Genomic DNA, 27,165 nt, shown 5'->3' with positions numbered 1-27,165 from the left:
GCTCAATATAAAGAAATGCAACTTAATTACTATAAGCAGAAAACGAAATATTCCAAATATGACAATCGCTTTAGGTAGCCAAAAGGTAACAAGATGTGATAGAGTTAGGGATCTTGGCATAATTATAGACTCTAAGCTTACGTTCATTGACCATTATAATAGGGGAGGAGGTTCGGTTGTGGGCACCCTTTTGTGTTTGGTCCATAACTTTGGCCCTGGTTGATCTTAGGTCGACATTTGCATAGCAATCGAAAGGTAAACTTATAACCTTACTACTAGCAAAGAAATTAATATGATTTCATCGATTTAGAAAAAAATATTGACAATTTAGAAAATTTGACATTTTTGTACATTTTCATTTCGTGGTTCGGTTGTGGGCACCCTTGAAAACTTAGCTAAAAATAAAGAAGCATGAATAAAAACCACCCAGATTTGAAGACAAGGAATAGTTTATTCATTCTAAAAGCCAGAAGACGCTAAAAAACTCAAATCAATTCACCTAGCAGTGATGATGCCTCCCTCGGTGCATTAAGGAGGATGTTGAAAAAAATCACATAAGAAAGGTCTAAATAGCACTTTAGGTAAATGGGTTTTAATTTTTCATTGATTTACGTTTTATTGGTATGCATCACAGTCAAAAAATCCTGATTAATCACCCTAGCGGCAATAGTGCCTTTCTCGTTCAGTTCAAAAAATAATATTTTGGCCATAAATTTTGATCCCATGGTCCGATCTGACCAATTTTCAATAGGAAACAATGGGAAAGCATTCCCCGGTCAACGCTTTGTTCCAAAAAGTGTGTGTATAATGACTACACACTTATTCTCGATTCTCTTGTTCGGTAAATTTGTTTACGGTTTTGCTCCGTAAACCATGAAAACTACCGAGAAAGTCAGCTATTTCATTGGAAATTACTGATTTTTTGTAAACGTTTTCATTATTTACTGTATACAGTAATGCTTAGAACCGAGTTTTCAGTATTTGTGATGTTTACTGTGAGGTTTACTGATATCGAACAAAAAATCAGTAAAAGCTGTTACCGAGTTTTCGGTTTTCACAATTTTGTTACTGAGTTTTCATCAAATTAGAATGACAACTTAACTTGTTGACAGATTTCAGCGTGGTTATTAGTTTATTCATAACGACATCGTGCCCCACATTTTTCCAAACCCATTTCTTTCCGATGCTGTTGGACCGCAAACTAAAAAACTCATCCGATTTTAAATGTTCCAATCAGCCAAATTCCAGAGAAAAAAGTGCATGTAAATGATAAAACATTCTTTATTTATTTATTTTACAATGAAAATTATGAAAAAATACCAGAAGCGATTTTTGTTGCTGGGAGTTGAGCCATACTCGTGGCTCCGGATTGGAGCCAAGAACATAACAAATTGTACATTAAGACGACGGCAACGATAAGTGATTGGGATAAAATTTAATTTTTCTCTTATCGCACATTAGAAATCTTTTTTGAGGAAAAGGATAAGTTTGAATTTAAATATTTCAACATTTTTGTTTTCTATTATTGCATCATATTTTTGGCGATATTTTTACTGAAAAACTCAGCATTCAAAAAGTAAACAAATAGTTTACCGAAAAAGTCAGTAGAAACAAGTACTGAATAGATCGGTACTTTTTGACACTTTATGATTATTTCGGGTTACCGAGTTCTCAGTAATTGCAATAATTACCGACTTTAGTCAGCTGTTCAAAAACTCAGTAAAAATTTACCGACTTCGGTAATCGAAAGTAACTGTGTAGACATGCCCAAAGAACAAAAATATTAAATAAACTCATTATTTCGAACAATTATGTCAAACTAATTATAAAAACTGCCTTAAAACGTTATTAAAAATAAGTTAAGGGACAAGTAAAACGATATTGAATGATTTATCAATAAAATGAGGGTGCCCATAACCGAACCAATAAAGGTGCCCACAACCGAATTTCGCAGCTTTTTTGGAACGAGAAGAAAAAAAAAATCGCGCTAAAATTTTGATGGCAATCGACATTGGGCCTCAAAATAGATTAAATTTACTGTGTAAATACGCATTAGAACTCACTTTTTGAATTAAATCCTTTAATTTATGACACTTTGAAAAAAGCCAAAAAAAACTTTCGTGTTGTTTTTCTTGTACGAAAAATTTATTTGTTTCTAGTTCAAAGTAGAAATGCCCATCCGGTTTGATATTGAGCACAAAACATCATGCTATTATAGCAAACAAATGACGGTTGTCAGAATGACAGCATCTCTTATCTGTCAAAAGATACATAGGGGTGCCCATAACCGAACGGTGCCCACAACCGAACCTCCTCCCCTACTATTATAAACAAAGCTAATAATATGTTAGGATTCATAAAAAGGTTTGGCTACAACTTCCACGATCCATACACTATAAAAACATTATATATTGCTTATGTCAGATCGATACTTGAATATTGCAGCATAGTTTGGTCACCTTACACAGTCACGCATGACACAAGAATTGAGTCGGTACAAAAGCAATTTTTATTATATGCACTACGCAAGTTGGGGTGGACTCAACTTCCACTCCCGTCTTATAAAGCACGATGCATGCTAATTAGTATACAAACATTGAAGGAACGACGGGAATATGCGATGCTATTTTTCATTAATGATGTTATCTCGAACAAGGTCGACTTAGAGGCAATATTATCTAAATTTAATTTTTATATCCCACAAAGATCTTTGCGAAATCGAACTTTATTTGCCTGTAGTAGTCATCGTACAAACTATGCGAAATTCGGACCCATAAATCAAATGATGGCTGCTTATAATAAACATTGCAATGCTATTGATTTCACTACATCTAAGACTAAATTGAAATAATACTTGCGTACTCAGTAAATGCTTGGTGTGTATAATTTTCATATCGGATAAAAGTGTTTATTAATTTTAAGTAACGGAGAACTATATTATAAGATTAAATCTGTATCAGACGGTCTACAAACATGATTGACGACAATAAATAAAAAGATTGGAAGATACCCTATCTTCATATGCGCGGGTAGGCTTCTAGAAGCTTTTTTTTTATTGTCTTTATTAATGAGGTTTTCGGCCCTTGACCGGTTCACCTCAATTCTAGAAGCTGGATTTTGCAATCTGTTGGCAGGTTGGTGATCATCGCGTAGTGTATTCCGTCATTCATGACGAAGAACATTTTAGGCCTTCAAGTGCTTCTTCAAGTTGGTTGTATGTTGTTTTTGCATTTTCATTGAATGCTAATTTTTCCGCCTCTAGAGTTTCCTTCCACGACGCGAAGTCCACATTGTAGGATTCGTTGCTAGACTTGTCTCTAAAAGAGTCTGCTAGGCAATTGGCGATGTCCTTATCATCCTTAGCTGTTTCACCTTTATACACTATAGCACCAATAGCACCAATAACTCCACTTTTCCTTTTTCCCTCAATAAGACGACATTTCTTCCTCATTTCTTTAACTGGAGTCTAAGATGTGAAGCTTACATCAAAAGCTTCCCAGCTTTTCTTCTTCGCGCTATTCACTATATTTCGAGACACTTCCCTGGTTTCTCTAAACACCCTAACTCTTTCTTCTTTATTACTACAATTAATTGGTGCTTTGCGACTTAAGCTTTTGCAGCGCTTTCCTTTAACTCTTTATGGCTGCGGCAACTTCGTTGTTCCACCTAGGAGTGTGTCGTTTCCCCTTGCATCCTTTCGTTTTAGGTAAGATCACGTCTTTAGAAAATAAAATCATATGGTCACCCATGATTTTATTTTCTAAAGGAGGACACGTCACCCGAATCGTGGCGAAAAAGGAGGACATTTGGTAAAAAAGGAGGTCATAAAAAACATCGATCGATCGGCCATTTTCAACCCCCCCCCCCATGTCACAGTTTTTGTATGACTCATTTAATTTTTTTTATGGATTGTCACACTTCGAGCAACCCCTCTCCCCCTCCAAGCGTTCCGTAATTTATGAATGTTCCCTTAGGTGCAGAACTTCATTATGCTGCTCACTGCCATGTTTGAGAAGTTCATCGCGCTGGTAGGGCTGCCACCTGAGGTATAGCTGTCAGGATACAACATTCCGTGAATCAGTCGCTGGATACCAGGCAGACGCTGTCTGAGCCACACATCCCACTTTAGCTTGCGGTCTTGTCATCGGTCGACCCGTGGAAGCTTGAGCAAAGATCTTGTATGGACCGCAGCTACATTGGGCGCTCCTTCCTTGATATAAACCCACTATTTTGCTTCACCATGCTTATTCGATTCTGTCTCACGATCCTCCACAATTTTGAGCTGATTTATACAAAAAACTAACTTAGCACAAGTTATTTCAAGTTTGTATGGAAATTAACATGCGGAAATTTAGTTATTTTTCATTACACATGATTTTGGAAAATTGTAAAATTTAATTGAGTGAACATGAACATAAGTTAGTAAGTAAGTCTCACTGATGGCTGCTTTCGATCAGAAAACTACAAATGGGTTACCACACATTCAATCAATGAATTAATCTATAGCAATCTTACATGACGCAACAATTATTAATGCACCAAACTGTTAAACGCAATTTACGTCAAGCGGTCGTATCGTGCTCACATCCTCTTTGATTTTTGCATAGATCGGGAAGAATTGGTTGCTAATCGAATTTCTGTTTAAAAGCTATGGTAAACATGGTGAATCAACTCTCGGAAAAGTGAAAAAACAAGGTTTTGAAAATCGTTCAATGCATTTATTTCAATAAGCGGAAACAATTCCAACATCACTTTGCAATTCCCTTCAGCAGAAGAGAAATCCATCTCATAAAAGTCAAACAAACTTAGTTTTACCTTCATCAATTACCCTTTGTCCAAGAATCATCCACCGATGTGGATCGAAGCGGAGTTGCTCATGCTGCCATCCTTCCAAGACGTTCTCCAAACGAAAATCCAATTTTCTCCGAAAATTCGAATCGTGCTCCGATAAAATAAAGCCCAGCGCTCGTCTTAACACTTTCCAGAAGGTACATAAATCAATGATTTCCATTGGAGGTGCCACGTTCCATCCATACTGGTAAAGTTCTCAAGTGTGGCTTGGCCGTCAATTGAACGTTGGCACAGTCAACAATAGACGCGACCAAGTTTTCAACAGAATGTATCAAAAAAATTGGAAATATTTTCAAAATGTTTAGTTTGTTAGTATATGTATAGAACATCTAATATTAGAATGAAGCTTCAAGTCAATCGGCCAATTCAATTTCCAGCATAAAAACCAAGTTCTGTAGTTCTGGAGTGTCCTTTTTATACGCAATCGTCCCATTGTGCATTCTCGTGAAACTGTTTCTACCATAACAGTTGTTCGATCAGATTGTATGCCATGCCACTGAAGGAAATGTAGAAATGATTCAAGAAGTTATGGGATTTATTTTCTACTTGACTTTGTGGAATCGTCGTAAACAACAATGCATCCAATTTACAAGTATTCGAGAGAAGAAATATTGTTGTTTATTGGAACCGTGGGAAACTCAATTTGCTGTAAATCACAGTTCGCGTAGCAAGTAATATGCGGGTCTTGATGGATGATGTGTATGAATGAAATGGGGAAAGGGGTTTCCAACAAGTGTTGTTCGAGTTTCTATTTGTAAAGAGAGGATACTTTTGTGATATGGGTAATGTTCGCGATACGAAAAACTCATCAAAACCCTGCACGCAATAGAACGAAACGCCGGTAACGGCAAGATTTGACAGATGGCCATATATTTTCTGTAAAATCTTGCCGTTACAAACAAAAATGTTGAAAATAAGTGCTTTTTCCAAAAAAAAAATATGATGGGAAGAATGTATTAAACACGCAGAAAACATTCATGGATTCGTGAGCTAATATGATCACATGTATTTTGAGTCATGGTTTCGGGAACACCAGTCACGTTTTCCACAAAGTTCTAGTAATCGTGACTGTTGTTCCCAAAACCATAACTCAGAATACATGTGATCTTGTTTGTTTAAGGAAGTCATGAAATTTTTTTTGCGTGAACAAATTGGATTCATTTTTCTTGCCTTTAATATGGGAAATTTGTCTAAAATGTGAAATTTCTAAATATTACTCATGAAATACGAGTTGTTTCGATTTTTTTTTATATCTTTATTATAGAGCCCCTTAAAATTTCGAAAATTGAAAATTGATAAAAAAATTCTCTTCATTATCATTGGAATAAAACGGTTCATGGTTTGGCTGGCAAACTCGTTCAAACCACTAAACATCCGATATGGGTAAGTGTAATTTATTTCTCATGCCTGTGTTTCATTTTGTCATACAACTTTTAACCTACTCTACTTGCGTTCGAAAGCCAGAAAAACCTTGTTTTAAGTATAGGAAATCAACGCGATATGCTGCTAGTCTTGTTTATACTTTGGAATGATAAAATGGTGGGATGGGTAAAAGATAATAAAAAGGAGAGCGTATTGGGCTATCCTTCCCTATTATAGTAGCGTTTGTCAAAGTCAACCAGCTTGATGGATTGGGTGCTCATTTCCACGATATATGGACTCGAAAAAGCATTTTGCCATTTATTACCTAGAGTGACAAAGTTTCTGTTCAATGAGAATAATATTTGTTTGAATTATTCCAAGAAACATGTACAACGGAATGAACTCAAATATTTTCTGAGTAATGACGGAGTTGTTTCTATTGAGTTGTTAGGACAGAATTTTTCGTAATGCTTTTGCATCCAACGAAAAGACCAATAAATCGAATAAGTAACACTTTCGGCAATGCAGAATAAAGTGTCGCACGTGGACTACGGTTCCGCAGCATTCGCAACTGGGGCGGGAAACTATGTTTAGTGGAAAAGTGTGGGTCAGCCGCGTGTAGTCAATACTCAGCGGTGTGAGGCCACGCTAGTCGGCTGCGCTTCTGTCGTCTATCCACCTATTTGTGTCGTGTTTGATTTATAAAGAATTTCAGTCCAGGCCTTACTGCCGTAATCTGGAAAAGTGACGTAACAGCCATTTTACAACATGCATGTTTTCCATTTTTCTGTTAAAGAGCTCGATGAGTAGTACTCGTTAAGACCATTTTTGGAAAATGGCGTATACGTCACTTTTTCAGATTACGGCAGTAATGAGGTCAATACGCAAAACGAAAGATCTATTGGCTTATTTTGGGAATTCGAGGTGCTTTTAGGGATCATTCAAATTGAATTTGATTTCTTGTTGAATGCTTGTGCAATTTGATTCTATGGATGACAAAGGGCATGGGTGACAAATTGTGGAACGCTTATCAATTCAATTCTATGGATCACAATCAGCATAAAAGATATTTTCCGAGGAGCTGAAAGCTTATACTTCAGGGAATTCTCGTTTAAACTGGAATGCAACAATAGTTAAAGGTGTATCGATTTTTTTATGGGTCACAAAGGCATCAACCATTTTTAAATCGTGTTTTGAGACTTTTGGTTATGCTTGTAGGACTTTAGTCATGTGCTCCAGGGTTTTCTTCGATGACTTGGAATGAAACATTTGCTGAAGGGCTATCTTATTTTAGAAGTTGCATCGGCATGCCGCCGTTCAAAGTTTGCCACGCCGATTCAAAATCCGCAGAATTTCCATAAAGATATCCCTAACCCATCCCGTTGAAACTCCACTGAATTTTTCGTAAAAATACCAATGATTTACTTGAAGAAAACTAAGAAAAATTGCAAATTATAAGGATTACCGTTTTTACTGATTACCGTGTTTTAGGATTTCCCTTTGGTCGAAAAATACATGCGGTCGAAATTTTCTTTCGGCCGAACAGTTCCTTTGGTTAATAAAATCGGTTGTCAATTGGTCGAAATGGTTGTTTGACAGAAAAGGTTATTTGACCGAAATAGACATCCGGCCTTTTGCAGAAAGGTCATTTTCAGCCCAATGGCTATTTCTGATAAACGACCAAACGGCTTTCTCGGTTAAATGATCTATTCGGCAAAACGACATGTTCGGCCAAACGATTATTTCGGCCAAAAGGCAGTTTCAGCTTTAAGGCCTGCTATGGCAAACAATTTTGTTGGCCAAATTACGAGCTCGGCCGAATGTCCCTTTCTGCTGTATGTCGCTTACGCCAAATTACATTTTTGGTCAAACCTTTTTCGTTCGAACAACTGTTTCGGACAAACGTTTAATTTCGCCAAATGGAATTTGGCTTACCGTGTTATTCAGCCAAACGGCACCCGAAGCTTCTCGTCGAATGACTTTCGATCAAACGACAGGAACTATCTGACCGAAAGTGTCTTTTAGCCTAAATGGATATTCGGCCGAAAATATCGTTCAGCCGAAGTGGACATTTGGCCGAAAAAATCGTTTTTTCAAATAAGTTGTTTGAACAAAAAATCTGTTTGCCGAAAATGTCCATTAGCCAAAATGACCGTTTGGCTGTAAGGCCATGCGGTTGTATGATTTTTTTTGGCCAAATGGCCCTTTCTGTCAAACTACCATTACGACCAAACGACATTTTCGGTCTGTTGACACATTCGGCCAAACGACTATTTCACCCAAACAACCTGTTAGAGACAACTGCTTTTCCGGCCAATCCAGTTGCTTCAGTCAAATGAAATTTTTGAACAAACCATTTATAACCGTTTCGCCCGAAATGTCTTTCCGTCAAATAAGTTTTCCACTTTTTGGTAATTTTCCGTATAATTTCCGAAACATTTCCTATGAGGCAAAATAAAGTATTTTCCGTGGAAATCAAAAGAAATTTGTTAAATACTGCGAAAAACCAAACCGCTTTCTGTAAAAATTTAAAAATAGAATTCGTGGAATTTAAAAATTCGTCGTGAAAATTTTGAAAAGAGAAAAATTTTCATACACGCAGAAGAATCTTTCAGATTGAAACAACTATTCCGTTCAGATTGAAAAACTAGCAGTAGCCATATGACTACCAAGCCCGCTTCAGAAACAACTATTCCGTTTGTTGCATTGAAAAACGGGGACATTGTTGTTTCAATCTTCAAATTTGTTATTTCAACGTTGGTTTACTGCTTCATTCAAACGAACTTTAGAAAGTCTTGTAAGCAGTAACCCAGACTTCGAAAACTATCAAACAGAAATTTTAAATAACTTCCCGTTGATATTCTGAACATTTCTTGTAGAAATTTGGATCAATTTTTCGAAGAAATTTTGAAGATTTTTTCACTAATAACTCTCCTTGCGAGTGCTAAAGAGGTTCCCTTGAAAATTCCAAGGAACTCTTGGAACTGCAAAGTAGTTCCCGTGCAAAATTCGAAAATAATTTCCGAATGAATTTTGGAAACGTTTAGAGAATTTTGTGGGGAAGTTCCTCGGCTTTTCTCGTGAAATTCTAAAGATTCTCCCCTATTTTTCTTCTTCTTCTTGGCATTACATTCCCCACTGGGACATTGCTGCCTCGCAGCTAGTGTTCATTATGCACTTTCACAGTTAATAACTGTGAGGTTTCTAAGCCAAGATACCATTTTTGCATTCGTATATCATGAGGCTAACACGATGATAGGAATCACCTATGAAAAAAATGCTAGAACAAAAGGTTTTTGGCATAGCTAAAATTAGTGGAAAACGAAAAACAAGTTTTTGATTGATAATCAATAGTTACTTGATTGTTTTCAATAGTTTCACTATTTTTACACAAAATTGATTATATAAGCAGTCTAATGCAACCATAACACAACTTTAAATACTGCTTTTTGTTGTTGAAACAATTCGATGAATGTTGACAGGGGAAAAATTTGATGAAGTCACCATGGAAAGGAAAGAGTTAACTAGCAACCGTGCGGTAGATTGAACCAGAGTGTAAAATAATCGAAAATTTTTGGTGAAGTTCACCTTTGTTCAATTGTCAGTTCACTTCCAGACACATTCATAGTCGGCTCTGGACAGTCAATATTCAGTTGAATATTAATTAGTCATTGAATATTTATGCACATTTTACAAATTGATAAATTAACTGAAATCTAAACACGTTTCAAATGAGTAAAAAGATTTGTCACACAGGACTGAATCCGATTTTCATCCGGGAGGCACTTTCAACGGTAAACATCAACATAAACAATGCTAATAATGTTTTTTTTCTGCGCATAGTAAACACATTCAGTGATTCGAATGAATGAGTTGGTGGAGTAGTCGTCTGACTAGGGGTCGTTCAAAAATGATGTCACAAATTTGAGGGGGGGAGGGGGTCTAAGATTTTGTGACAGTGCGTGTACTAGTTATACAAAAAAGCGTGACAGAGGGGGGGAGGGGGTCTGAAAATCCCAAAAAGTAGTGGACGTCATATTTGAATCGCCCCCTATGTCATTCTATGTTTTGAATATTCATGCGATGTTTGTCAAAATTCGGACTGAAGTTGCTTCATGAAGACGAATGTTTTAGGCTCTGGTTATAAGTTTGAACGGTAAAGTGCCAGTTTTTGCCATGGCCGAATAGATTCGACTGGCTACGAATCCGGAAGCGTAGGGGACCATTGTATTTTATGCGGGATTTGATTCTCGATATCGAGTACGGCAATGGAGGAGGTTTTAGAGACGAACTTGTTCCATCTGAGGATGTTGATAACTCGGGTCAGTTGGTGTAAGCGTCGAAAGCCAAATCGTTCCTAGAGCAAGCTATTGTAGTGATTGGCAGACTCAAGTAGCCGGTGGAGAATCGCATTTTCAAACACCTTTAATAACCCTGAGAGAATGCTGGTGGGACGATAACTTTTAGCAGGGGCTTCCGGAGGACTTTGGCTGACGATGGGAGATACATACAGTCACTCTCAAAATTGAGCGTACAGCATGGATTAGTTGATTACATTCGAAAATTACTAAGGAAATTAAATGGTTGGCTCGGTTATTTTTAATGCATTTCAATATTCATCCTTTCCTTCAATGTATGCGTACATAAAATTGTTGAATTTTTTTCTCTAAAGTTCATTTATTTGAAAATAATCTTAAAATACGCCTATTCGATGTTACAAAATTGAGCGTACAGCGAATTTTTTTCTAAAAAATTTCTTATCATAAACACGATTCATGTATTTTAATATTATTTTTTCATGATTATACTTATAGTAATAAACATCCGCTACTTAAACATTCAATGTTTTGAAATTAAACCATGTTTTAATCAAAATGGCGAACAAGTAAGATGCATAAACAATGCTATTTAACAATTCAATGCTGCTGGGCAAAATAGATGCTTTAAGATATGAATTTCGCCGGTATCGTGTCTTATTTATGATAGATAATCGAAATCGAGCGAGACATACGATTAATTTGGGAAAATTCAGTCGGAAAATGATGAAAACAGATGTAAACATACAGAGAAAACGATAAATGTTAGGAATGACATAATTCAAATTTAGTATGTCTTTCACTACTAAAAATCCACACATATTTATTGGCAAAAATCCATAGATTTAACTTATGATGTATATCAGCGCACACATGACCATTCTCCACGCGAACTACTTATAAAATATATATCCAAATAAGCTTTATGTGTGGTCTCGAATTAGCAATTATTTAATTTATGTGTGGTTCTATATCGATTATATTAGGGTGGAGCTATTGCAAAAATCTATAACGGCGACGCATATATCTTATATAGATATTTTTGGCAGTGTTTACTTAAATTTGTTTTAAAGCTCGATTTTTGTCTCAGGTCAATCATTAAGAGTAATATTATTGAATCCAATCATTCAAAGTCAAATTATAAAAGTACAAGGTGTATCTTAAGGTACCGAACATAAATACAGCTTTTCAACCCCGTAGGGCACTTTTGATTTAATATTGAAAAGATAGCTTAAAATCGTAATTTCATAATTGAATTTGGATTAATCTCCACGATCTGTTACCATAAGGGATACAATTTGATGATTTCCATGTGGCGAGTAAAAATAAACTTTTTTAAGAGTTCGGCAGCTTATTTAATGATATCTTGGTGAATTTAAATGATTCAACCAAATTTGTTCCTACGGTGACTGAGTCTTCAAATATAAAATTACATCTTATAATGTATCCGTTTGCTGCTCTTTTATTTATATCATTATTAATGAGTGTCCTGAGCTTATAAGCTACCCATACATCGACTTTTAAATAAAGTTATACTTAATTTGAAATATGCCATTCCCAACATTTGTCGTTTTCTCTGTATGTTTACATCTGTTTTCATCATTTTCCGACTGAATTTTCCCAAATTAATCGTATGTCTCGCTCGATTTCGATTATCTATCATATATAAGACACGATACCGGTGAAATTCATATCTTAAAGCATCTATTTTGACCAGAAGCATTGAATTGTTAAATAGCATTGTTTATGCATCTTACTTGTTCGCCATTTTGATTAAAACATGGTTTAATTTCAAAACATTGAATGTTTAAGTAGCGGATGTTTATTATTATAAGTGTAATCATGAAAAAACAATATTAAAATACATTAATCGTGTTTATAATAAGAAATTTTAAAGAAAAAAAATCGCTGTACGCTCAATTTTGTAACATCTAATAGGCGTATTTTGAGATTATTTTCAAATAAATGAACTTTAGAGAAAAAAATTCAACAATTTTATGTACGCATACATTGAAAGAAGGGATGAATATTGAAATGCATTAAAAATAACCGAACCAACCATTTAATTTCCTTTGAAATTTTCGAATGTAATCAACTAATCCATACTGTACGCTCAATTTTGAGAGTGACTGTACTTTGTTTAAATTTCCGCAGCTCGGAAAATGCCCACAGTCGTTGTTGGAAGCGAAGGAATGTTAGTTCAACATAAGGGTAAGGGTAAGGTAAATAATAGGGAGCTCTATTCGGCAATATAGAGCGTTTCTCAATGATAGTATATGCTGAAAGTTATTAAAATATGTTCATTAATTTACTTACGAACCGTCCAAAGCAGAACAAATTAACCCGGATCTTGCAAATGTTTCGCATGATATACAAACACGTTCATCCGCACACTTATTCACCGAACGTTAAAAACAGAACCACAAAAACAGATTTCACGAATGTTCTACCTAAAACACGTCCGATCGCGCAACAACTCATTCGACCGCGCGAACTATTTGCTTACTGAACATAAACACGACAAAACAAGCACTGACTCACGTCACTTTTCGCGAAGTCGAAGCAAAATTTAGCTGAGACGGTGGTAAAAGATCAGCGAGAGTTGCTCAAAAAAAGGAGCACTCATGTGTTAGTTAGTTCAAAGTCAAAGTGTTGTCAAAGCCTGGGCCTTGGTGTGGATTCTGCATTTTGTAACCACCTTAGAGATCGAAGACAATTTCGTCACTGAAGGACTACCGCCTGTGATATCGGAATGTGGCATAGTTAGTAGAGCTCTTCATGTTTTCAAAAAGTATCAAAAATTCAACCGGTCAGCCCTGAATCACAGTTCTTATGCTAGAATAAGTCTCCTGCCAAATTTTCAGCTCATTCGGATACCATTTCGAGGTGGCTCAAGTCGATTTAGTGTTTTTGGGTAGAGGTGTGCGCCGGTCCGATATTCGTCGGCGGCGGCGTTTGTCAGAATTTAGGTCGGCGGCGGCGGCGTTTTCGGCGTCACGCCGAAAGCCATTTTAGCCGGCGGCGGCGTGAATCGGCGTGGCGATTTTTTTTTATTACGTTTCCAATTTTTTTTTTTTTTGCATATTTTTGGGCTATTTTCAAGACATTAAAGGAAGAATCTTTTGAATTTCGCATGAAAAATCTAATGAACTTCTTCAGAAAATTCTATAAGTTTTTTCAAAATTTGGAAATTATTTTCGGATTTTCCATGGGAACTACTTTGAAGTTTCGAGAAATATTTGGAATATCAAAAAAAAAAATTGTTTGGAATTTCACCAGAAAATGGGAAACTTCAGTTTCACGAAAAATTGTTCTTAACTTCTACAGGAAAATCTTCGGAAATTCAAGGAAAGTGTCTGTTGAGTATTCTTCGAAATTTGCACCGAAATGTTCATAGATGCAGGAGAGTGTGGCTGGTAGAATGGTTGTTTTCAGGTTGACTTTTTCAGTCTAGAATAATTAGGACGGCTAGCTTGGCATGGACAACGACAAAACAGTAAATTCTTAAGAATTTCTGAGAGGCTCTAAAGAGTTTTCAAGGAAAATTTTGTGGAATTTTCACGAGAAATTCTTCGTAAGTTTATCGTAAACTTCTTAAGAATTTGCACGGAGGATTGTTCAAAATGTAGATTTCAATAAAAAAAAATCTTTGGATTTCAACGGAAAATTGTTCGAAATTATTGGATTTCTACTGAAAATTCTTTGTACAGAAGACGCTCGATAACCGAAAGTCATTTAACTGCAATTCAATAATTACATCAGTCTGCAGTTTTTTTTTCTGGTTTAAAGAGGTTTTCAGCCTATGGCTGGTTCACCTCTTGGAAATATATTAACAAAATATTATATTTTAGAATACATATTATTGATTTTAAGGAAACTAAGAACTTTTGCTTCTTTGGTAGGATCATTTTGAAAAATATTTCGTATACTTGACTGAAGATCTAAGTTGATTCTCGTTGCTTCAAACTGAGGACAGTTTGCCAGAAGATGTTCGACGGTTAAAGGTTCATTGCAGATTGGACAAACTGGTCTGGAAGCTGATGATACGTAGTGTGGATGGGTTATCCTGGTGTGTCCAGCTCTCAAACGTGACAAAACTTGTTGTTCCTTATAGTCTTTACGATCGTTCCATCTTCCAGTGTCACCTTTGATTTTCCTTAGAAAAGCGTCTCGGTTGGAGTACCATTGTTGTTGCCATGTCTGGTGAACTGCATGTATAATTTTTCTGCGCGCATCAGCTCCGGGTGTTGGTAGATTCCACATTCTGGAGCTTCTGCCAAGGCACGCCAAACGGTATGCGGCTTCGTTTCCGGTTATACCACAGTGTGCTGGTATCCAACATAAGGTAGTATTTGCAGGGATTTCCGCTTCGATCTCTTGTATCAGTGGATGAGTTTGCCGCGAGTTTTCCAAAGCAGATAAAACACTCGCCGAGTCCGAAAGGATTATCGTTGGTAAGTAGCCATTTGAATCGCTGCAGCTTCACTAAAGAAAACGGAGAATACATTGGGGACTTTACGTGCGATCTGAAGTGTGGAGCAGTTTGCAGTTATCGGATAGCTGAACTTCAAAACGATGTCAAAATCTATGATCTGCATTGCGATGCACAATCAGGTGCACTTCTATTGCGTCGGACGTCGCCTGACAATTGTTTGACGACAAGAATGCGTCGCGGTTATCGAACGGCATTCGCTTACTGAAACGAAAACGTGTTGCAGTTATTGAACGACTACCCAAGTAACACCAAGCATTACAATATTGCACATATATCAATCACAAATCGGCATGCTAAATGCTAATTGCATTAGATCAGTTTTAACTATGTGAAGTTGCATTTATTTATCAACTGTCAGACGACCATACTCTAAATCAGCATTACGAATGCAGCGATGCATTACTGATGCTTTATTTCTACATGTCAAAGTAATGAAATATTGATTCGGTCTTATAATTGCCCTTTTCCACTTTAAGTCAACTTTTAGGGCTTCATGGTTACTTGGGTGGTGTATTGTCCAAAAGAAATTAATGAGAAATTCCATTGGCCGAAAGCGACATACGGCCGAACTGGTAAATTGGCCGAAAATATTTCATAAGCCCGAAAATGCCGTTTGGCCGAAATGGCCGTTTGACAGAATGGATCATTTGGCCAAAAATATCGTTTGGGCATACAGGTTATACGGCCAAATGTCAATACTGGACGGGTAATTTGCAGTTGTTGAACACCCTTCATACTTAACAAAGAACAACGAAATGTTGGACAAAATTTAAAATCCGAAAAAATCGTTAAACCAAATAGATCATTTAACCGAAAATGCTGTTTGGTAGGAATGGTCATTTGGACCTAAAATGTCTTTTCTGCTAAACAACCCTTCTGGCCAAATGGAATTTTCTGTCAAATGACCTATTCGTCTTTTTGGGAAAACGATCAATTGAGCCGAACGACACTTTTCAAAGAACGAAGTAAGATTGCAGAAAGGGCATTCTTGGGCCAAACGGCTTTTTCTGCCAAATGACAATTCTGGCACTTTTGTTCAAGTGATCCATATTCGGTCAAACGACTTTTTCAGTCGATCTTTATTTTCAACTAAATGACCTGTTAGGGCAAATAACTTTTTACAAGTCCGGCCAAATTTTCTTTTTGCTTTCAGCCAAACTACATTTTTGGTCAAACCAGTTTTGACCTGATAACAGTTTCCGTTAAACGTTTAGTTTTGCTAAATAATACTTGGCTGGATGTTTTTTGGCCTAAGGGCCAGTATCGACTCAAAAATAGAGAGGCTACGGAATTTTGTTAAATGGTCAATTGACAAAAAGCATATTTAACCAAGCTAGTGGCCATTTTTGATCACATTACCCGTTCAGTCCGAGGTTCTATGTCACTGATATTTGGCCGTATGACCCGTTGGACCGAATTACATTTTCGGCCAAATTGACCATTCTGTCAAAAAACTATTTCAGCTAAACGGAATTTTTGGCCAACGATCGTTTCGCCAGATGACCTACTAGCAAACGGCTTTTTCGGCCAAGTTACCAATTCGGCCGTCTGTCGCTTTCGGGCAATGGAATTTCCCAGAAATTTCTTAGCGAAAATAGAAAAAAATTACTGAAGATATAAAATAATCCTCAAAAATTCCGAGCATTTTTCCGTTGTTTTAAAGTTGGCTATGCCAAACTAGCCGTCTAGTGATGAACTTCTCCCACTCTTATTAGGGAAAAAAAAAACTAGCCGTTTTAAATAATCTAGATTGACAAATTCAACGTTAAAGCGTCCCTTTCACCAGTCACAGTTTTCTGTGTAAATTTCAAAGAATACTTAACAGAAACTCAATAAGAACTTTCCGTGGATATTCCGAATATTTTCCTGTAGAAATTTGAAACAACTTCCTGTGAAAACTCTGAAGAGATTCTCATGTAAATTCCAAACAGCTCAAAGAGCTCTTGAAACTTGGTAGTAGTTCTTGTGGAAAATCTGAAAAAAAAAATCCAAATGAATATTTTGGAAAAACTTGAAAAAAATTCATTAATTAGTTCATTATTTTTATAGACGAAGCACAAAAGATTCTCCCGTTAATGTTTTAAAAATATCCAAAATGACCTATTCAGCCGAACGACACTTTCCACCGAATGTCCATTTCGACCAAAGAGCATATTCGGCTATTATGCTACTCGGTCAACCGATTTTTGAGTCAAAGGAACTATTCGACCAAATGACATTCTCATTTCATTTTTCATTTTCATTTTGCAGCGTTTGGTGGGGCAATGAGAGCGTAAGTCAATCCAAAGCCGATAATAGAGAGGGTAATGGCAGAAGAGTCCGTGCAGACCACTTGAACGCCATGGGGTAGGATAAGGATGGGGTGAAGTGAGGTTCGGATTTGGTATCGACTCGACACTAATGCAAAATGTAATTGAATGCAAACTAGTCAATGATCAAAGGCTAAAATGATAATTTCAAGATTTCTAGTACAACATTTTTCTAGTTATTAAAAGCAATGTTTAAAATGCAATGTTTAAAATGCAATGTCTTCTTTTTTGCCTTAGAACCATCTGATGTGGTTTGAAAGGCCACTTAGTCATATAGTACAATTATAAGTTATTTAATGTGTTAGCTTTATTGAAAATATAAAAAAAATATTGCGTATTGGTGTTCTATGTTTTAACTTATATTTATGCAGAATGAAAATTAATTGACTTTGTTTGCTCTGAGTGTAGGTTATGCGTTCGTCAAATCACTTTGTTTACCTAAGTCATTGTTTCGTCAATGTTTTTAAGCTGTGTTGACACTACAAACTCAATGTAAGTAGTATCATGTAAAAGTGGAACCTGCTAAAGAACTTAGTTTGTTCCATTATATTTTTTGTCAAGGTTGCCTATAGCTTTAAACTGTTCTAACAAGTAGCTTTATCGTTGATTAATTACGGTGATTATCTATTAAATTCTATTCAAGGTCAGGTATAGGATTCACTTTTCGGTGGCAAGCTACAGCTTCATCACGCCTATTGCCTATCTGTTTGTAAAAATTATCGAGAATGAAGCCGTTATAAGATTGTTCATATACCATCATTATAATGTATGGTATTTTTATTATTGCTCTTTGAAGTGAGGCATAACAAAATAAAACTGGCACCACGTTCCTAGTTTTGAAAAAACTGCTACTCAGTGAATCCAGCAGTCGATTCCCTACGAATATCTTGAATACTTTGTTTTTTTCAATAAATGCCTAGCTAGCTAAATGTAAGCGTGGCTACGACTCAGCGTCACAGGGAATGCATCAGAAAAGTATTGCCGAAAAGAAGAGAACTCACATCATTATCACTGATGAAAGGGCCTCTGCCTGACTGCACTACCATTCAAGGCTCCAAGACACGATGTCCGTTGGATCACATGCAAATGCCGTAAATTAGTGCGTCAATGCCAGATATGTAACGCGACACCAAACAAAAATAGTCAACATGTGATACCACCACGACAGGATATGTCTTTGGTTGCCATCTCAGTGCTAATGGCGTAAGCCGACCCACCGCGGCAAGGTAACATATCCGAGGGGAAGGTATTCGACCAAATGACATTCTCGGCCAAATAACATATTTTGATTTTGACATCAAATTGATTCATGATTTGTTTACAAATATTGCTGGATACTACTAAATGATATGACATCAAACTGTGTACATATTTTGTTATCGGAAACCAATATCAAAATTAGTTTTCGATTTGCTCTCATCGACAGCAGGAATAGTTTTATACTTGATTAACAGTAAGATTTTTCTGCTATACGTTTGTAATTTAAACCGTTAAAACGACCAAAAAGATATCAAATTAAGTAAACATAATCGATGATTTCGCAACATTAAAACAAGTTATTGATTTGCTCCCAAGCTTTGCTCGGGTAGACTTCTACCAAATAGTCTTTTCGTTTGATTAACACATTCGGCCAAACAACTTTCAGCCTTGTGGCCTTCAGCCAAATGGATTTCTGCCGAACGACTCTTTGCCATTCAAAAATTTAATTTCAATGAGATTTCTTTTCAAATTTCAACGGGAAATCCTTCGCAATTTTTCACACGAAGTTTTGCTTAGTTTTTACGGAGAGCTTTTCAAAATTTGAACAAGAAATTATTTAGAACTAGCAGACCCGACGAACTCCGTTTAGCCAAAAATTGATTTATTCTCTTATTAGATATTGAGTTATGAAGAAATTGGTGTTTCATTTGTATGGGAGCCCCCCTTTTCAAAGCGGGGGGGGGTCAAGAACTTTCCCCGGCCACAAAAACCTCTGCATACAAATTTCATGCCGATCGGTTCAGTAGCTTCCGAGTCTATAAGGTTCAGACAGACAGAAATTCATTTTTATGTATATAGATTTACATGGAAATCATTGGTATCTTCACGAAACATTCTCAGTTTCAACGTGATGTTGTAAAGATCTATCAGGAAATTATACGGAAATTCCACTGAGTCTTCGGAATTTCCACTGAAAAATTTGTGGACTTCTTCAAATTTGAATTTTCTTCATTGGCATTACATCCCCCACTGGGACATTGCCGCCTCGCAGCTTAGTGTTCATTAAGCACTTTCACAGTTATTAACTGCAAGGTTTCTAAGCCAAATAACCATTTCTGCATTCGTATATTATGAGGCTAACACGATGATACTTTTATGCCCAGGGAAGACGAAACAATTTCCAATCCGAAAATTGTTTAGACCGGCACCGGGAATCGAACCCAGCCACCCTCAGCATGGTCTTGCTTTGCAGCAGCGCATCTTACCGCAAGGCTAAAGAGGGCCCTCTTCAAATTTCAAATCGGCGTGAACATTATAGATCAGCGGCGTGACAAATTTTAAACGGCGGCGCGCCGATGCAAAAATGTCGTCGGCGGCGGCGTGCCAAAAACTGTCGGCGGCGGCGGCGTGGCGCCGCGGCGCACACCTCTATTTTTGGGTCATTTTCAATTTTGGAAAAAATCTAACAAGAGATATAAACGTCGAAAACCATCGCAACAACATCTATGGGGCCGTACACATATTACGTAAGCAATTTTTCTGGGTTTTTCGACCCCCCCTCCCCCCCTGTAAGATTTTTTCCATACAAAAGATTTTTTATTTATATGGCGCGTAAGATACTGACAGACCCCCCTCCCCCCTTAACTGCTTACGTAATATGTGTACGACCCCTATACGGAAGCTTTTGGTGTGTTTTACAAGTCTTGTGAACATTGCGATTCATTCCGATCACGTTTTGTCCATGTTAAAGTGATTTTTAAGCTTTTAAGTGCATAAAAATACTGTTTCCTCCAAAAGTCGTTGCTCTAGAAAATTCTTAAGTTTATGACAATTGATTGTTAATTTATTATATTATTATTTTTCTTTTTTCCCAGGAAATTTGAGTAAAATAATTGCCCATGTGCGATTTACCGTTAAACTCTTAAAAATCAGAAGCTGAACATTTGTCATAAATTTGCACGTTAGGATTTCTTCAAGCAAGTTGTTCGAACAAAACATAAATCAAATCATATGATATTTGATGCTTACAACAAACGACTTCCAAATTTTGTTAATTTCACTATATGTCTGCATGCTTTTAACATTTAGTGCATCGTAGTAACAAGTGAAATCGAAGCTTCTTTGTTTGAAGAAATCTCAGGGTGCAAATTTATGACAAATGTTCAGCTTCTGATTTTTTAGAATTTAACGGTAAATCGCACATGGGCAATTATATTACTCAAATTTCCAGGGAAAAAAGAGGAATAATAATATAATAAATTAACAATCATTTGTCATAAACTCAAGAATTTTGTAGAAAACCGACTTTTGGGGGAAACAGTATTTTTATGCACTTAAAAGCTTAAAAATCACATTAACATGGACAAAACGTGAACGGAACGAATCGCAATGTTCACAAGACTTGTAGAGCACACCAATAACTTCCGTATAGAGGTTGTTGCGATAGTTTTTGACGTTTATATCTCATGTTAGATTTTTTCCAAAATTAAAAATAGCCGAAAAACACTAAATCGAATTGAGCCACCTCGAAATTTTATCCGCATTAGCTGAAAATTTGACAGGAGACTTATTTTAGCATAAGAATTGTGATTCTGGGCTGACCGGTTGAATTTTTGATACTTTTTGAAAACATGAAGAGGTCTAATAGTTAGCCATGGAATGGAGAGACATAGTTGAGAAGTTATGTGTCAGACGTGTAACGCGCAAGAGACGGAAATAAATGTGGATGTTAACAATTGATTCTCCTTTTCCACCAATTAGTTTCCGAAATTAGATATCATATTGGCGACGAGGATCAAAAACGTTTGATGTGTGATTATAGTGTGTTATTTAAATCAATGGTTTGAAGCACCCTGGAGGATCAATCAACAAGAAAATGGTGAAATTACTAAACATTTTCAGATCAAGTGTAGATCCAATAATCAATTCAGGTTTTTGTTGTTTGTTATTATCATTAAAATAATTAGTATGTGACTTATTTTTTTGGGCTGACCCTAAGGGGAATTAATATTCCGGATATAAGGTATGTTCAATTTTGTTTATATTCGAATAGTTTGGGCGTAATTCGTTGGGATAAATGCGATAGTATTGTTAACATAGTTGAAATCGAAATTTTAACCCATAAACATAAATATTGACATAATAAATAATACGTTGCTTTTGTGTAAAGTATGAAAACAAGTAAGTATAATTGAAATGAACATTCAAATGTAAAGTAGTAGCCCATTATGAAAACGCCCAATATGTGCTGGTTGAGCATAGCTTTTTATTTCATCATGTGATAGACCAAAATGAAACAAAATTCAAATAAAGGGTCAAAGTTTAAGGCATCACAATGAATCAAAACAAAATTTTCAAAACGACTTATCTGCTTTTGTAAACAAAGATTCAAAGGACGATTGGAAGAATCTGATAGCTCTCCCACGCAAACCAACACCATCAATAGGCAGGTGAAGGATTCTGCTATTTTCGAAAAAGCATCCAGAGCATGCCTGCTAAATTGTGGTGAATGTGGCAATCATTTATCAGTTCTGCGAAGAAGCCTTCGATTGGGAACAATCTTCATCTTCATTAGGTATGTGTTTTCGACATACAATACATTAGCAGTGATGGAGTGACGGAAAAGTTTCGCCGCATTTATATAGCAGATAATGTACTTATTTAATATTTGCCATGAAAAGACTGCTGCAGAGTTAGGTTGCCCTCTAACTGGGGTTTATCATTAATATTTGAATATGTTTCTTTCAGAGTTCAGTGCATGATCTCTCTTGTCTCGGACAGCAGAACGATCGCGTGGTCGGACGAAATATTGTGTTCTGCATTGCGCGGCCGGTAATAAAATTATTCAGTTCAGTGCGTGATCTCTCATGTTTCGGACAGCAGAACGATCGCGCGGTCGGCCGAATTATTGTGTTCTGCATTGCGCGGCCGGTGATAAAATTAATCAGTTCAGTGCGTGATCTCTCATGTTTCGGACAGCAGAACGATCGCGTGGTCGGACGAAATATTGTGTTCTGCATTGCGCGGCCGGTAATAAAATTAATCAGTTCAGTGCGTGGTCTCTCTTGTTTCGAAGCGGGCTTTGTAGTCATATGGCTACTGCTTCTGCCTCATACGCAGGAGGTCGTGAATTAAATCCCAGGTCCGTTCCATTCGCCTACTTTGAATCTTTCTCTTTATTTCTCATGTTCTAGCAATCGCTAGAACTGGAAATGGACTTCCATACCGTTTCCATTACTATTCCTATACCTTCAATTTGAGTATTCTAACAGTAACCTGCTAGAATTGGAAATGAACTATAGAGCTCGTTTCCTACATCCAATTAGAAATTCCATCAGTTACCTTCTCCTATCTATCACATTGGCAACTCGTTAACCAAGACGGACCTCTGCCTCTCCAACCTAACCCAGAAATTCCAACAAATTCCGCATGAACTCGTGGCAAGTGCAGAGGTATATTCGGCTTGCAGTGGGCGAGTGATTGCATCATCATTTCCTCCCCCTTCCCTACATTGACTTGCATTCTGACGTGGCAGGCGCCAGTATGACCTAACAAATGAGATCACCAGTACTTGTACATTGAAGATGTGTGCTAGTCCCAAGCAAACATCTGTTGGTTCCCTGTGCAAGAACAGCTGATCTGGTCATAATGGAGTAGCAACTACGAGCAGTCAATCAAGCTCAAGCTCAAGCTCAATATTTGAATATGTTTCTTTCAATGGATACGCCTAAAGAAGAGGTTGCATGACATAACTATATAAAACGGTACAGTTTATGCGAGTCAAAATATTTCCCCGTCAACTCGTTACCTAACGAAAACAAAATAAATGCGGTAAAAAGTCAACAATTATTTTAAAAAAAATCAAAAAATTCGATTTATTATACCGATTTTAAATGAATTTCTTTTTTCTCTTTCACAGATCAGCAGAGCTGCTATTATTTTCGACAAACTCAAACTCATTACCCGTTTCACTAATTGGATAACCCTTACCTCGAAATAAAAATGTGAATCAATGCCATCCCATGTTATGAATACGTTCGAAAACATAATTTGCCAGCGGGAAAATATAAGTTAATCGAAACTGTGAGTCTGTGCACATAGCACGCAAAAGGACAACACCGGCTTGACAGCCGGAACACTTGCCAATCAGAGAACCGGGCCCAGCCGCCAGGATGGATGTCGTCCTGTCCAGGCTGAACATCAGCCTGGATAATGTGACACTCAGCACCAGCACCATCCGGCAGGGTCTCATCGAGGAGTACAGCAACAACCGCAAGGTGGGCGACCCCGCGTACCACATCCTGATTGTCCTGTACAGCATACTGATCATATTCGGCGCGACCGGTAACAGTTTGGTGGTGATGGCCGTCGCCCGGAAGCCGCAGATGCGAACCGCTCGCAACATGTTCATAGTCAATTTAGCCGTTTCGGGTAAGTGGGTGTTTGTTTTGTGACAGGGAGATGATTGGTGGAGTGAAATTGTGCTTCGGAAAGTGCGTGACATACGTATGAGCTTGTTTGGTAGTATTTTTTGTTTTATGAGGTTCGACGTAGTAAATTAAATGTGAATTGAATATTATGCCATTATGCTTGTTCCATAAATCACACTTTTTTTTTACTCTTGTGTTACTCGTACCAGAAACAGAAACTTAGAAAAAATGAAGTACCTAACAAAAAGTTGAATGAACTCAACTTTGAGTACGAAGTTCCAATTTTTAACTCGATAGTAGGTAGTTTTCTCATTCTCTCTCATGGATGATAATAAAAACAAAGAGAGTTGCATCGTAAACTTGATCGATTTTTCAGATTTATCAAACAATGTGGTATAGGAATCAAAAATTTTAGATTTATTTGCAAAATGGAAGCAAGGTTTTGGAAATCTAAGCCTACAGGGTGTGTGCTTTTTCTGCTGTTCGGCCACAATTGAGAGTTGGCGTAAAGTCGATGTCAACTTCTCTCCACGAACAGCCTAGATAGCCGTGTGGTGTCGGCAGCTAGTTTATGGCGTAGTTGACTTTTTACTTCTCCGAGATAATCAGCTACACAGATAAAAATATGTTGTGATTTTAAGTGTATTTTCATGCACATATTTGGAGCATGCAAATAAACGTAACATTCAATCGATCTCACTATTCGTTTAAATCGAAATAAATTTAAACGGTGCTTGCTTGTAATCAAATTTAATTGAATATCCAATGTTAATTCGATTGATGGGGTAACCTGCAGTTTTACACGTCGTTGAATTTTCAAAATTATTTGCTGTGTACTCTTATTCAACCTCATCGTGAGGTTAAATAAGAGTAGGGTTATGGTTATTTTTCAACAAACTTCCACCTATATGGATTCGCATTATGCATTTTTTTTTACAATGTACTTTGTGTTTGTCACCTATATGGATTCGCATTATGCGCTTTTCACAGTGTACTCTGTGTTTCGTCTTTGACGTTCGGCTTCAGCTACTTTTGTTTAATCTCAACTTGAGGTTGAATGAGGGTGGGATTATATTATATTATATGAATATGTTTTTTTTACTTAGTTTTTCAACAAATTTTCGCGTGCAAGTTAGGTTCCCATCAAACAAAAGAAGTTCTAAAAGTTCGGTCAAATATTTAATCATCAATTGAGAGAGTTAGTCGTAATCGGAGACGAGCCAGCCTCGGGCTGAAAGTCTCTTTAATAAAGACACAACAAAAAAAAATTATTATGTAATTATGTTGATATGATTGTAGGAAATACGATATATTACAATGAATTTAAATTGCTGACTATATTGCAAGTAATCGACTCCAATGAAAAACCAATAATATCCAATTATCTTTTGATGTAAATTTATCGCCTAAATGTATTAAAATTATCTAATGGAAGCAATCGAAACTGAATCGACAGGCCTAAATGGGCCATAGTTCAGAACCGTTCAACAAACAATCATAAAAAAATGGCAACCTACAACCAAAAACTTGATATTTTAAGGCTTATTTCAAGAAAACGTCGAATACTACGATTGAAAGTGCCACAAACAAGATTCTGTAGATAATGTTTAAAACCCATTTCATGAACTTCCATTTGATGATGGGCTTTGGCACTTATGTGGTCAAATTATTGAGCATGTTGAGAGAATGATAGTGGATAAAAGCATAATATGGTCTACCGTCTACGTTACTCCATACTCCATAATCATAGACGCTCTCCTAGAAATGAAATTGATATAAATTGACAGAATCAAGAAGATAACATCAATCAGACGGTTTCAAAATAATTCTTCAAAACTTTTCAACAATGTTTGTATCATCTACAGAAGACAAAGACAATGCTACGTTCAATTATATTTGCAACCATGAGATATTTGTTGTAAACTTTTTAAACTGCGACTATTTGCATATTTACTCTACAAGCGAAATTGTAGTCATGTTAACAGATGGCTATGTTTATCTATAGACATTGCCTACTTATATTTTTTTAAACCAAAAATATTATTAAAAATCAGCAATGTTTCAGTATTACATTTGCTGCTTTGATTTTTTGTAGATTTATTAGAGTGATTTTGTATGTTTAAAATAAGTTCATCACTAAACGTTACTTTTGATGTTTACAAAACAATTTTATCAGGAAATATTCTGGTTGATGTTTGAGAATTTTGTCCAGAAATTACTTCAGTGAGATACACTGGATTCTGTTTTTACACGATTTACATTTTCTCAATTTTTAATTCATCCTAAATGTTTAATGCATAATAATAACCATGTGATTTTTCTTTGAATCATTTAGATTTTTTTAAACATGTTGCAAAGACTTTGGTGGCAAATTGAAGTCACACGATCAAAATTTCCAGCGAAAAAAAATCGTTTAAAAACAGAACCCTGTGTACTTTGGAATATCTTCTGAAGATAATTATAATTATTTCTTTTTCAAAATTTTCCGAATTACTTTAAAATCCTCCCTGAAAACTGAAAAATATTCAGTAGTTTTTTTTTCAAAAACTCTACTTCAAAAAACTTAATAGACTGTATGGTATTTATTAAAATTAGAATGAATTTGGGGAGGGATTCATACAAAAAATATGCCAAGGAATCTTCAAACCTTTTTCCACGAGTCCTTAAAAAAAATCCAGTAGATATTTCTTGTTTCGTCGCTTGTTGTTTAGTTGTTGAAAAAGTCCAACAACAATGCTGTAATTCCAAAACAATTGATCCACTTTGGAAGTTTTGGCAAATAACTAAAACTCGATAAAATAAATGGAATAGATGTAGCTCTCCATAGCATTTGAGGCTAGTTATGCCACTTCTTCTCCGAAGGACCTGAGCATATTTAAACCAAAATATTTAAAGTATCGCAGTGGTTATAATGTTTTCCTGGACTTATTGTAAGTGCTAAATGGATTTGTGTGAGATTGTGGGAATTGAATTCTTGAATATCTGTAATATTGCAAGCAGTAAATGACGATTATCAGAAATCCATACACCCCACAGAAAGTGAATATGCATTCTTATTCCGTAAGTATACTTCAGAGAAGGTTTTTTGGCGTTCCCGATAATACCCGCAAATCCGTAAGCATTTTTTAACGGAATTTAAAGGATTTCTAGAAGCTCCCACGATTGTTTGGAAAGAGTTCCAAAGTCTTGTCAAAAGATAAGAT

At 36.4% G+C, this 27,165-nt stretch overlaps 1 protein-coding gene across 1 annotated transcript in view; it reads left to right on the top strand.

Annotated features, from left to right (window-relative positions):
* The window catches only part of LOC134225360 (neuropeptide F receptor), a 105,306-nt gene that overhangs the window by 32,166 nt on the left and 45,975 nt on the right, over positions 1–27,165 (top strand). The window contains exon 2 of the mRNA XM_062705359.1: positions 23,452–23,963. Coding sequence (XP_062561343.1) covers positions 23,705–23,963 — 259 coding nt within the window. The 5' untranslated portion in view covers positions 23,452–23,704. The remainder of the gene's footprint in view (positions 1–23,451; positions 23,964–27,165) is intronic.

Source organism: Armigeres subalbatus, chromosome 1 (genome assembly GCF_024139115.2).
Source record: "Armigeres subalbatus isolate Guangzhou_Male chromosome 1, GZ_Asu_2, whole genome shotgun sequence".
Taxonomy (NCBI): Eukaryota; Metazoa; Arthropoda; class Insecta; order Diptera; family Culicidae; genus Armigeres; species Armigeres subalbatus.
Note: the sequence above shows the minus strand (reverse complement) of the source record. Positions and strands in the feature narration are given on the sequence as shown.